This window comes from Perca fluviatilis, chromosome 21, assembly GCF_010015445.1.
Source record: "Perca fluviatilis chromosome 21, GENO_Pfluv_1.0, whole genome shotgun sequence".
Lineage (NCBI taxonomy): Eukaryota > Metazoa > Chordata > Actinopteri > Perciformes > Percidae > Perca > Perca fluviatilis.
In genome coordinates this window covers 26,432,861-26,447,503 of record NC_053132.1, presented here as the reverse complement: position 1 = coordinate 26,447,503, position 14,643 = coordinate 26,432,861, and the positions used below count along the sequence as shown (strand labels likewise).

Sequence of the window (14,643 nt, the reverse complement as noted above, 5' to 3'; positions counted from 1 at the left end):
AACAGTCATCTTGGGATGAACAGCATGCCTGACAGTCCACGTGGAGCACGTTCGTCTGCCTCCTTAGGGCAGTTTTGTAGGCAGTAACAGCCAAGCAAAGTCAAGTAACCTGACCAATAATAACATGAATGAATAAAAAACATAGATGATAAAATAAAGTTATAAACTAACAGAGTACTTTCGAACAAATTCACCGGAGGGCCTCCAACACCATTGCTCAGCACTGGGCCATAACCGGAAGTCCCTCATTTTAAAGCATTTAAATTTTACTTCTATTAGTCTGTTGTTGTGTATTGCTTTGCATTTCTGCTTGGTGTGTTTATTGTTGTGAATTTATCTGTAAATGGAAGGTCAGGGGCCCGTTTCAGGAAGGAGTAGGGCTTTGACTTTTGCCCAAAAATCATATTCGAAGTTTGTTTGTTTATTAATATTAATATTCGAATATATTCAAATATTTATTAATAATATTTTGACCATTAAATGCCTTCAGTAAGACCTAGATGTTCTGTCCACCAGAGGACAGTGTATCCGTCAATGGCAAGCAATGATGTTTTCATGCTTTCGACAGTAAGTTCGGAGCTTTCACCGTAGCCTACATAAATGGTCTGATGTTTATACTTGTGTGCGTCGAGCCGGCGTGTGTGTGTGGGGAATGTGTGTTAGAGTGAGAGAGTGACGGCTTCTGAGTGAGTAGCGACGATAGATAGATAGATAGATAGATACTTTATTCATCCCGAAGGAAATTTTAGGCATCCATTAGCTTAGACAACCATAACACAACACCTATAAGCACATATCACACATCCATAAAAAGTAACTAGAACTGCAAGCAGTTATGACGGGGCCCATGCCACCCATGCCAGTCGCCCCCAACACCCTGGGGAGCGCGCGAAAGCGGAACCCGAAGCTTGGGGGTGGGGAGGCAAACGTCAGTAAATATCGAGAGGTGTGAGCCGCAACGTCCGTGGTACGTTGCCGTTGCAAATGTAGTGGTTAACAGTTCATCTCCATGCATATACAGACTACCTTTAACAATTCTCTACAATAAACAAACTTCTTAACCCCCTTGACCACAGGGGACAGCAGAGAGAAATGAGAGAGTGACTGAGAGGGTGGAGGGGGGGAGGCAGGTGTGGTGGTTGAAGGAGCAGGGGAGGTGGTCAAGTTGTTGGTGTCAAATGTTGTATGCATTTCAGAACCTTAGGAAATGGACAGTGGCCTACACGAACACACATGCCTATTAACTCGATAACAAAGCCGTAAAGTAGGCTTTCAACTCAGGACAGCGCCACTTCTCACAAATACGGATAGGATTGGAGATGAGAAGTTTAACTGACACAAAACCGCGATCAGCTTTGTGGGAAATTAATAATCAATGCCACCAACATAACCAATCACACTGACAGACTCTCCACTTAACACCAACTGCAATGTTTACTTGTAAATTAATGTAGCCTACTGGCAGTCTGGCACATGTGGGTGCTCAGTATTGGTGTCTATAAATGGTGTTGATTTTGGATTGAAAAAGTGAAAGAGTTGCATTTGTCCACTCTGAAGGTTGTAGAAACTTTGTCAGGTGGGTTAAGAAGTTTATTTATTATAGAAAACCAGGAGGGCACGCGAAAGTAAAAACCAAAACATCACGGTAGGAAGTAAATATCCGTAAATATTGAGAAGTGTGAGCTGCTAGGTCTGTGGTACATTGCCATTGCAAATATGCCGTTAACAGTGATTGAGTTAAAGTGCCAAAACACGTCTACGTTGATTATAGCGCCCCGTAATGGCCGATCTTTACCAAAGTTGGTACAGAGCCTCGGAGCGGCATGCCAAACGAGCATCACAAGTTTCATGTTGATTGATTTTACTGTGGCAGAGATATTGCAATTGTAAATTTCCCATTTAAATGCATTGAGTTATTGGCCAAAACAAATAAACGTTACTTATAGCGCCCCCTAAAGGCCAATCTTCGCCACATTTGGTACAGAGCATTGTAGTGGGATGTTGAACAAGGATCTCAAGTTCATTGCTGATAACATTTAATTTGGCCGAGATATGATATGTGTGTGGTAGCTAGCTAGGAAAATTTGTTTGGTCATCAAAATTCTTTTAATAATTTTTGGTCAGGTAAATCTGGAGATGCTACCTACCAGGTTTCATGCTGATCGGTCGCACGGCCTAGGACGAGTTCGAAAAAGTTGGTTTTGTGCATTGCGCGATATTGCAGAAAAGATTTTAAGCAGAAATGGGCGTGGCCTATATCATGTGATTCAGCTTGATTCAAGGAACACGTGGATGTACAGTTTTCTAATGTGCGATGTGTAATGTGGGAGTTAAAGGCATAAAAAATCATTATAGCGCCACCTAGTGGTCCATATATATAATTTTTGGTAGGTGTGGTACATGAACCATTGTCCATCTACCCTGTAAATTTAAAGTTGTTTACATTAATGTAAGTGGTGAATCTAGACTTGGGTCCCATAGGCCACGCCCACTTTGTCCCCTCAGTACCCTACTCCAGAGTTGGCCTCAGTAGTGTCCCTAGATGGTACCCTTCAAATTTTGTAAAAATCGTCGGTGTTTTCATAGTTAGCTACACAAATTTGTTCATGCGTAATATGCGCAATTTTTATCCTATAAAAATTATTTGTATTAACTTTTTGTCTGGTTGGTCTGGAGATGCTACGGTCCAAGTTTCGTGTAGATTGGTTGCACGGTATAGGAGGAGATAGAAAAAGTAGTTTTTTGATAAATCACAAATTTTCATGCATAAAAGTCTAGGTGGAAATGGGCGTGGCCTATATCACGTGATTCAGTTGGATCCAGGGGACGCGTGGATGTATGGTTTTTGAATGTCGGGTGTATGGTGTGAGTTATAGGGCCAAATTTTTTTTTCTGCTCTAGCGCCACCTAGTGGTGGAAGTGGATAACATTTTGCACCTGAGGTCCTTGCGGAGTTTTGGACCAGTCCTGAAAATAGCAACCCCCCACCATGTACGGTTTAGGCTGTAGTCAGAGTTTTAGTCGGAGAAGAAAAATAAAAACTAGAACTGCAAGCAGTTATGACGGCGCCCAAGCCTCCGATGCCAGTCGCCCCCGATGACCCGGGTATCTGCGCCAATGCGGGACCTGAAGCATTATGTGGGGGGGGGAAACATTGGTGAATATCGAGAGGTTTGATGCACAAGGTCTGCGGTACTCTGCCATTGCAAATGTAGTGGTTAACAGTTCATCTCCATGCATATACAGACTACCTTTAAAACATTGTCTACAATAAGAGAGTGACTGAGAGGGTGGAGGGGGGTAGGCAGGTGTGTTGGTTGAAAGAGCAGGGGAGGTGGTCAGGTTGTTGTAAATGGTGTCATAGGCACAGATACATTTTTTTCATCCGTGGGTGCTCACAGGCGCAAGCCATTTAAAAAAAAAAAATAAAATAAAAAGTAGTCAAAAATTGTTTGCATTTCAGAACCTTAGGAAATGGACAGCGTCAGATGTGAACACACACGCCTATTAACTCGATAATTTAACCGTAAAGTAGGCTTTCAACTCAGGACAGCGCCACTTCTCACAAATACAGATAGGATTGGAGATGAAAAGATTAACTGCCACGTAACCGCGAGCAGCTTCGTGGGAACGGTCCACTCAGCACCAACTGCAATGTTTAAATGCACGGTATCAGCGCCGATAAATGGTGTTGATTTTGGATTGAAAAAATGGGAGAAAAGATTTACATTTGTCCACTCTGAAGGTTGTAGAAACTTTGTCAGTTGGGTTATAGAACACCAGGGGAGCACGCGAAAGCGAAAACCAACACGTAACAGTAGGAGGTAAACATCAGTAAATATTGAGAAGTGTGAGCTGCAAGGTCTGTGATACATTCCCATTGCAGATATTCCATTAAAGGAAGACGCCGACTTATTGGGAATTTAGCTTATTCACCGTAACCCCCAGAGTAAGACAAGTCGATACATACCCTTCTCATCTCCGTGCATGCTGTAACGCTGTCTGACGGCTCCAGCATTAGCTTAGCTTAGCCTAGCACAGATCCTGCAGGTAACTGGTTCCAACTAGCCTACTGCTCCGAATTGTGACAAAAGTGACAAAATAACGCCAACATGTTCTCATGTTACGTTGTTTTTTGTACATGCTGTGACTCTACAAATCACAACATGTGAATAGGAACATGTTGGCGTTATTTTGTCACTTATTTGGAGCAGTAGGATTACTGGAACCATTCACCTGCCTGTTCTGTGATGGGCTGATGCCGCTGGAGCCATCAGACAGCTTTACAGCACGCACGGAGATGAGAAGGGTATGTATCGAATTGTCTAACTCTGGGGGTTACGGTGAATAAGCTAAATTCCCAATAAGTCGGCGTCTTCCTTTAACATTGATTAATAGGGCCAAAACACTTATACGTTGATTATAGTGCCCCCTAATGGCCCGATCTTCGCCAAATTTGGTACAGATTCTCAGAGCGGCATGCTGAACGAGCATCACAGTTTCGTGTGGATTGTATTTACTGTGGCAGAGATATTGCAATTGCAAATTTCCCATTGAAATGCATTGAGTTATTGGCCAAAACAAATAAACGTTGCTTATAGCGCCCCCTAAAGGCTGATATACGACAAATTTGGTCCAGAGCATCATAGTGGAATGTTGAACAAGTATCTCAAGTCCTTTGCTGATAACATTTAATTTGGCAGAGATATGATAAAGTTAGTGTTTATTAGCTAGCTAGGAAAATTTGTTTGGTCGTCAAATGCGCATACTTTAACATAGCAAAATTCCTTGAGTAACTTTTGGTCAGGTCAATCTGGAGATGCTACTTACCAGGTTTTGTGCTGATCCGTTCCACGGCCTAGGACGAGTTCGAAAAAGTTGGTTTTGCGCATTGCGCGATATTGCGAAAACTGTTTTCAGCCGAAATGGGCGTGGCGTATATCATGTGATTCAGCTTGATTCAAGGAACACGTGAATGTAAGGTTTTTTTTTTATGTTCGATGTATAATGTGGAAGTTAAAGGCAAAAAAACATAGCGCCACCTAGTGGTCCTCATGTGTAATTTTTGGTAGGTGTGGTCCATGATCCATTGTCCATCTACCCTGTAAATTTAAAGTTGTTCACATTAGTGTAAGTGGTGAATCTAGACTTGGGTCCCATAGGCCACGCCCACTTTGACCCCTCAGTACCCCACTCTAGAGTTGGCCTCAGGAGTGCCCCTAGATGGTAACCATCACATTTTGTAAAAATCGGATGAGCCGTTATAAAAGTCTAGGCGGAAATGAGCATGGCCTATATCACGTGATTCAGTTGGATCAAAGGAACGCATGGATATATGGTTTTTGAATGTCGGGTGTACGGTGTGGGAGTTATAGGGCATTTTTCCTGCTATAGCGCCACCTAGTGGTGGATCAATTGTTGCGCCTGAGGTCCTTACGGAGTTTCGGACTAGTCCTGAAAATGGCAACCCCCCACCATGTACGGTTTAGGCTGTAGTCTGAGTTTTAGGCGGAGAAGAATAATATGATGATTAATAATCAGTAGAAAAACAATAGGGTTCCACAGCTCCGCTGAAGATGTGAACCGCGTTGCCTTGCATTACGCGGTTCCCATGCCCCCTCGGGCTTTGACCCCTAATGATGATTAATCCTTACAAAAACAATAGGGTTCCACAGCCCTGCTCTGCGAATGGCGTAGCTTATGCTACCGCCGGTTCTTCTAGACTCAGGCTTGGACCCCTACAAATAAAAATCACTCACAGAAATGCAATGACCATGTTAAGGTGCTATGGTAGACTGTGTACAATGGTGATAGTGCAAAAGTAAACAGTGCAGTAGAGTTTTATTACATATTAACTATGACTATGAAATATTAACATAATAACATATTAACTGACTGATTTAATAAGAATAATATATAACAGGGAATAAGTTAAAAGTGTAGCATGGCTAATATAGTCTATAAGACAGTTGTACAGCAGACATAGTGATTTAATGGTAGGGACTGAGAGAGACAGGCTCATACTGAAAAGTCCATTTCTCCTCTCCCCCTTTTGTGTGGTTTTGAAGAGCTGGATGGCCCTGGGAACAAAGGACCTGTGGAGCATGACAGTGACAGAAGTCTGCCACTGAACATGCTCCTCTATTTGATGAACGTGCTGTGTAGTGGGTGGCGGTCATTGTCCATGATCGCCAGCATCCTACTCATGGTCCATTTCCTGCAGTTGCTGTGAGTGACTCCAGCTCAATGCCAACAACAGAGCCAGCTTTCTTTACCAGCCTATTCAGTCACCCAGCGTCTCTCTTCTTAATGCTGCCTCCCCAGCACACCACAGCATAAAACAGTACGTTGGCAATGACTGACTGGTAAAACATCCAGAGGAGCTTACTGCAAACATTGAATGACCGCAGCCTCCTCAGGAAGTAGAGCCGACTCTGCCCTTTCCGATACAGCGCATCTGTGTTGGCTGACCAGTCCAGTTTATTGTCAATGTGTACCCCTCCACATTGACCCCTGCAATGGAGACTGGTAGCATGTGTGGCTTAGATCTCCTGAAATCCAACACCAACTCCTTGGTCGTTGTTGTGTTCCACTGCAGATGGTTGAGCCTGCACCATTGCACAAAGTCATCCACCAGGTTCCTGTACTCGTACTCCTGTCCATTCCTGATACACCCCACAATTGCAGTGTTGTCCGAAAACCTCTGCATGTGGCATGACTCAGAGTTGTAACTGAAGTCCATCCATGCTATGCTGGGCCACGCTACATCCTGTAACGCCCTGCAGCGCCCTGATATGACATGAACTACTATGACTACCATTTTAAGTCACTGTTCCATTATTAATGTGACTATTACTGCCACTGTTCATCATAACCCCAACCGGCACCGTCAGACACCGCCTACCAAGAGCCTGGGTCTGTCCGAGGTTTCTTCCCAAGAGGGAGTTTTTCCTCGCCATTGTCGCACTACTTGCTCTTGAGGGAATTACTGGAATTGTTGGAATTGTTGGGGCTTTGTAAATTATAGTGTGGTCTAGACCTACTCTATCTGTAAAGTGTCTCGAGATTACTCGTGTTATGATTTGATACTATAAATAAAATTGAATTGAAAGTCAGAAGTGTACAGGGTGAACAGGAACGGTGAAAGCACAAAAGTCATTCAGCCTCTTAATTAACAGATGTGGCTGCAGCGTATTAAAAGCTGAGCTAAAATCAACGAATAGGAGGCGTGCGTATGAGGTAGAATCATCTAAATGTCTGTTAATACTGTGTCACAGCAATGATGGCGTCATCTGTGCTTCTGTTACTCTTATATGCAAACTGAAAGGGATCTAAAAGACAACTGACCTCTGTTTTCAAGAACTGTATGATAATTTTCTCAAAACACTTCATCACCAGTGACGCAAGTGCTTTACAGCTTGCTTTTTTTAGGTACATGAATAATAGTAGAGTTTTTCCAGATAGGGGGAACAGAGTGAATGTCTGTCTAAAGACTTCTGGAAGATGGGGCACCATGCCTCTGCCAGCTCTTTGCTGCAAGATTTCAATAGGCGCCCAGAAATGCCATCCGGTCCAGAGGCCTTCCTGGGGCAGATGCATGAAAAAAGTCTTTCCACACAACATGCTGGTCAATGGAAATTTCCAGAGAGTTCAATGAAGATACACCATCCAGAGCTGCTTTTTGCTCTTGAGAGAAGTCTCTTGTTTCGAATCTACAGAAAGATTATTCAACTCAATTGCCTTATCCCTCTCATTTATCACATTAATACACCTCTTAATTGGTGCCATGTTTGTCATGGCTTTTACGGAATCCCAGAGTTTCTTATTGTTCATAGTCAAGCAGTGGGATTCAATTTTTTCTCTCTCCTTACATCTAGCTATCCTTAATTTGTGATTAATTTCTTTCTGCATAATTTTCTCTCTCTTGAATGCTATTTTTAAGATTTGTTATTTGGGTACTAGTGATTACGTTTTGGGGTAACACGTTATCTTTACAAAAGTTAATGTTATCAGTTATAGTATGTGTGGTTTCCTCTAACTCAAGGCTATGAAAAAGTTCCCAGTTGGTACAGGAGAAACAGCCTTTTAAAGTTTCAATGCCATCATTATCATATATATATATATATATATATATATATATATATATATATATATATATATATATATATATATATATATATATATATATATTTTTACAGTGCCTTGCAAAAGTATTCGGCCCCTTGAACTTTTCGACCTTTTGCCACATTTCAGGCCTCAAACATAAAGATATAAAACTGTAATGTTTTGTGAAGAATCAACAACAAGTGGGACACAATCATGAAGTGGAACGGAATTTATTGGATGTTTCAAACCTTTTAAACAAATAAAAAACTGAAATATTGGCGTGCAAAATTATTCAGCCCCCTTAAGTTAATACTTTGTAGCGCCACCTTTTGCTGCGATTACAGCTGTAAGATTCGCTGGGGTATGTCTCTATCAGTTTTGCACATCGAGAGACTGACATTTTTGCCCATTCCTCCTTGCAAAACAGCTCGAGCTCAGTGAGGTTGGATGGAGAGCGTTTGTGAACAGCAGTTTTCAGTTCTTTCCACAGATTCTCGATTGGATTCAGGTCTGGACTTTGACTTGGCCATTCTAACACCTGGATATGTTTATTTGTGAACCATTCCATTGTAGATTTTGCTTTATGTTTTGGATCATTGTCTTGTTGGAAGACAAATCTCCGTCCCAGTCTCAGGTCTTTTGCAGACTCCATCAGGTTTTCTTCCAGAATGGTCCTGTATTTGGCTCCATCCATCTTCCCATCAATTTTAACCATCTTCCCTGTCCCTGCTGAAGAAAAGCAGGCCCAAATGCTGCCACCACCATGTTTGACAGTGGGGATGGTGTGTTCAGGGTGATGAGCTGTGTTGCTTTTACGCCAAACATAACGTTTTGCATTGTTGCCAAAATGTTCGATTTTGGTTTCATCTGACCAGAGCACCTTCTTCCACATGTTTGGTGTGTCTCCCAGGTGGCTTTTGGCAAACTTTAAACGACACTTTTTATGGATATCTTTAAGAAATGGCTTTCTTCTTGCCACTCTTCCATAAAGGCCAGATTTGTGCAGTATACGACTGATTGTTGTCCTATGGACAGAGTCTCCCGCCTCAGCTGTAGATCTCTGCAGTTCATCCAGAGTGATCATGGGCCTCTTGGCTGCATCTCTGATCAGTCTTCTCATTGTATGAGCTGAAAGTTTAGAGGGACGGCCGGGTCTTCGTAGATTTGTAGTGGTCTGATACTCCTTCCATTTCAATATTATCGCTTGCACAGTGCTCCTTGGGATGTTTAAAGCTTGGGAAATCTTTTTGTATCCAAATCCGGCTTTAAACTTCTCCACAACAGTATCTCGGACCTGCCTGGTGTGTTCCTTGTTCTTCATGATGCTCTCTGCGCTTTACACGGACCTCTGAGACTATCACAGAGCAGGTGCATTTATACGGAGACTTGATTACACACAGCTGGATTCTATTTATCATCATTAGTCATTTAGGTCAACATTGGATCATTCAGAGATCCTCACTGAACTTCTGGAGAGATGTTTGTTTGTGCACTGAAAGTAAAGGGGCTGATTAATTTTGCACGCCCACTTTTCAGTTTTTTATTTGTTAAAAAAGTTTGAAATAGCCAATGAATTTCGTTCCACTTCATAATTGGGACCCACTTGTTGTTGATTCTTCACAAAAATTACAGTTTTATATCTTTATGTTTGAGGCCTGAAATGTGGCAAAAGGTCGAAACGTTCAAAAAGGCCGAATACTTTCGCGAAGGCACTGTATGTATATATATATATATATATATATATATATATATATATATATATATATATATATATATATATACACACACACACACACACACACACACAGGTTTAACAAGCAGGGACTTGTACATGGGGATTAAGTGGATGGCATTGTGATCAGAAGATCCTAGAGGGGGTTTTAACCTTAGCGGTGTACGCATTCTTAACATTACCATAGCATTTGTCAAGAATATTTTTACCTCTGGTATTACAATCCACATATTGATTAAACCCTGGTAAAGCAGGCTCAAGTTTACAATGATTAAAATCACCTAAGATAAAGCAGGGGCCTTCAGGAGTATGCTTTAGTTGCCTGTGAACACAGTCTGCTATGGCTGTAGCTGCATTTGCAGCAGAAAACCCAGAGTTTCCCTCATCTCAGGGTTAACAAAGTCAGAGTTTTCACTAAACCTGCTTTCTGAAATGGGCCCCTGGTGTCTCCTTCAATGTTGTTAAAAGGCTTTCTTTGTGTTGGGATTTTTAATTGAGGACTGCTCCTCAGATCACTGCATGGTTAATTGAGACAGCTAGCTAGATGCTATCTATTTGTCCTATTCACAAAGAGACCATGGTCTTCTTTTGTATTTGTCACGGTTGTGGGTTTCTGTTGTAGTTTTTTTTCTTTTCTTTTGTTTATTTATTCTGTTTTCTTGTCATTTTACGTTATATTTCATGTTTCTGTCTCATGTGTTTTACCTTGTGTCTATGTTTCATGCTTAGTTTCCTGTTTTATTTTGAAGTCTCTCTTTTTCTCCCATGTCATGTCTTGTTTTGCTTCTTGTCTTGTGTTTTCCCGCCTGTGTGATTGTCTACCTTGCCCTGATGTCTTTCACCTGTTCCTCAGCCCTTGTGTCACCTGTCCCTTGTTTCACCCTTGTTTACTTGTGTATTTAGTCTGTGTGCTTTCTGTGTCTGTTGCTGGTTTGTCGTCTCTGTGTGTTGCTGTGTTTTTGTGCTAATGGATTTTTCCCCGTTTCCTTCCGTGTTCCTTTTTCTTTTGGATTATTTTCTTGACTGCACCAAGGAGAGGAAAATAGTTTAATAATTTGTTTATTTTGCAAATGGCAATAAATCATTTTAATTGTTTTTGTTATTAGAATGAAAAACACCAGTCTTCACACTAAACTGAAAAGGGCTGTTGCTGCAAAAAAATACTGATACTGCAAAAAACAATAAAAAAACACTAAGGGAGGGCTTTCTGTATCATGTAAAGATCTACCAGCATTCACCATCTTAATGGATAGAATGGATAGTTATTAAATGAGGAGCCTATGATCAAAATTATGAAGTTACTGTTTAAGGCAGGACACTTTTTCTCTTTTTTATGGTTGTCGCTGTAAATTTTGAGATGGACTATTTTGCTTCCATGCTTTCTTTTACTTTAATGGAAAGAAAACTTTCAAAATACACATTTAGATGGTGATTTTTTAGGCCTACAACCCGTCGTTTGTTTGAATCTGTAGATTTCTTCTAAATTAACCAAACAAGCTAATCTGCATATTGAAACATTTCAACATTTCAGGGGAAAAGTCTCTTAATGTAAGTCATTACCTGGGTAAGTTCTGTGGTGATGTATTTATTTTCTCTATCCTATTCACCTGCAGTGTCTTGTCAAAAGTATGCAAATTAGTGCATTTTAATTAGTAAATGCCTAATTTGCATATCAATGTGGTGATTTTGATTTTTTTCATTCAATTAATATATTTGTTTGACAGGAAAGCTGTGCGCAAACAGGAATATATATTCATTTATAAAAAAATAATTGAAAACACCCCAGCACCTTCTCTTGAGGAAGACAAAGGGCAGATGCTCAAGCCCCCATTGATTTGTCTGTGTACACGTGCCTTGTTACAATAAACATTTTCATTTAACTTACAAGACCGAACTCATAACTTTATTCATAACAACACAATTTATGGCATTAAGGCAATGTCTTATCTATCATAATAATAATTATTATTATTACATACTGGATGTTTAGGGGGAGATAGCAGGTCAACAGTAGATGCCACATATTATTAGTATATGCATCTGAAGGCTAAACCTGAAGATTAATTTGGAATGCAGCTCAGCACTGTGTCAAGTTTTTCTAGTCATAAATCATCTTTGTCTAATAAGTTTCAGCAATCTTTGGGTTGATACCACTTGTTACACAGATTTGTTGTACAATTTAACAATTTTTTGATATTTGTCAAAAGCCGCTCAAATATTCCACATTTAGACACTTAGACATTGAGGAACACCATATATATCATAGTGTGATTTGGTATCAGAAACCTTTGCCATTTGGAGATTTTAAGAAGAATTGCATTTTTCAGCAATTAGATAGCGAGCACTTCTGTGAAATCTATAAAACACATTTTTATTCAGATATCTTAAAGTAAGAAGTCAAGGGACAGACTTTGAATGACAAAAAGTTGGTCGGACCTGCCGGCAGGCTGTGGGAGTGTTGGGTTAATGATGTACAAAAAGTGGATTTAATCAAATAATTATAGGATTTTACAGTACAACCTATTTCACTGCATTTTCAGCCTCTGAATTGATGATGTGTAGTGGATGTTGCAATAATTGTATTTATCCATGTGGTGGGAGCATTTAATAAGAAGCACCTTTATTTATAGAGAGGACATTTTTTTCCTGTGTGCATACAGTAATTAATATAGTTAATCATCCTGGCTTTTTGCGTTAGTGTCATGCCTACAGCAATGCAAACACACCTTTTTCATTAATCTTGAGAACAGTCTGTGGGTGCGTCCTTGACTAAAGGTTGTTGTAATTGGCAGCTATTATTAATTTAAGATCAGTCATGAATTATGATTCTTACTTAATTTGCTGTCATAAGTAAGGCAAATCTGTCTGTCAGCTGCCATCTTTGTCATTTATAATTCAGTGTCAGGGCAAAGGACAATAGCTTTCCTATTTTGGACATATACTCCCAATATTCACAACCCTCTGGTTGGAATCTGATGAAGATGTAACTTTACATCGAAACGTTAGTCACTGTTATGCACCTTAAGAAATAAAACCATCAAGTAAGAAGACATCTGTGTTGCACCGGCAATTTGTTTTCTCTGTGTGTCCGTTTGGCTGCCTGGTGGCTCATCGGCCACCTGTGTCACAAAGACTTCTTATGGGAGCCAGCTGACGAGGGACGCTTTAGCGCTGAGGTTTATCTTGTCAAGACTGTCCAGAGTTGTACTACCAATGAAGGAATGACAGGAGGTGCTGTCTCCCTGTCTTATCTGTTGTCTCCCATGAGACTAAATTTGCTTCAAATGCAGACGCAGATTCTTAATTTACTTGTTAATTCACTATATTAAGTTGAAAATGAAAGAGAATTTGCACAAAACTAATAAGTACTCTGGGATTTTTTTATTTTTTTTTTGTATTTCTTTCATTCCTTGAGAAAAACTCCCTCCCATTGGATTTCCAAAACAGATTCCAAGTTATTTTTTATGCATGTCACTAAACTGCAACTTTCAGGCAATGATCTTAGAAGTAGATACTCTAGAATATGCAAATGAGCAGTAGGACCTCCTGTAGCCCAAACTTCATATAAAAAAAGACTAATTTAAGATATTAAAAAAGAAGAATCCACCAAATGCTGTTTTTTTATGTTGATTTCCCCATAGCCATCTGTCATCAGAGTCTTTGCTGTGTTTTATGAGAAATACGATGTGTTATATTGCCACATACAGTAAATCAGATGGAGAATGCTTTTGTGAAGCCAAGTGCTGTTGAAAAAATATTTATTTAAAATCTAAGTTTGAAGAGTTAGACTTTAGACCATGTGGCATAAGTCTGTTTGTGTCAGACAGCACCAGTTAGTCTGTGAAGTCCAAACTTAAATAAGACATGAATGCATAATTAAAAATTTTGAATTTGTGTGTGCATACATGTGTACCTTAAGTAATAATTTACCTTATGGTTGAGGATAACAAAGAAGAATGCAAGCATGAATGTGTATCCTGCTGTGGTCCAGGTCCTCTTGTGCCAGGTTGGCAGCAGGGTTGGCATGGTGCTGGGTTTACATTGAAAGCAGCAGGTTTCTGGTTTCCTCAGCTGGTTTGCCACTTCATACCTCACCACTGCACTTGGTAGGCCTCTCACTCATCCTTATTTAATCACGCTTAATCCACTCAGCACAGCTCTCCTTGCTTCGCCACACGAGATAGCTCCAGAATAATCAGAAAATGCATGAATTTGGAGAATGGTTTGCAAGAAAAGAAATTGTTCTTCTACAGTTATCCCACAGTATCCCTAATTCCTCAACCTCTTCTAGATCTTTTCCAACTATTTTAGAATCCAGGCTCTTACGTTTAGGTTCTTTCAATAAACTGATCCTTGACTTGTCAAAAATTACTTGTTAATGAAAGATTTCGTGTAGTAGGTTGTTATGGTAAAGAAGTCCTTGGCTGCAGTTCCAGTCGTACTGTCCATGAAGACTCTGAATGAGGTGGATCTATCTGTACTCTCTAGACAAACTATACAACTGAGCGCGCCTGCAGATCCTCACTGAGAGATCGCCCCTCCAGCCCTGTCCTCCCACAACAAATCAAGATAAGGACTGAGGAGAGCCAGCTACAAAATTGGATTTAAAGACATAAATAAATAAATACAAGCACATACATTAAAAAGCCTAATATATATATATATATATATATATATATATATATATACACACACACACACACACACACACACACACACACACACACACACACACACACACACACACACACACACACACACACCCACCCACCAGCAAGTATCACATGTACTGTAGACAGAAAACG

General features: G+C 40.4%; 1 protein-coding gene across 1 annotated transcript in view; it reads right to left on the bottom strand.

Moving 5' to 3' along the window:
- LOC120551734 (glucagon-like peptide 2 receptor) overlaps window positions 1–14,303 on the bottom strand; it is a 78,390-nt gene extending 64,087 nt beyond the window's left edge. The window contains exon 1 of the mRNA XM_039789275.1: window positions 13,769–14,303. Within this exon, the coding sequence (XP_039645209.1) occupies window positions 13,769–13,864 (96 nt within the window). The 5' untranslated portion in view covers window positions 13,865–14,303. The remainder of the gene's footprint in view (window positions 1–13,768) is intronic.
- Window positions 14,304–14,643: the final 340 nt, after the last annotated feature.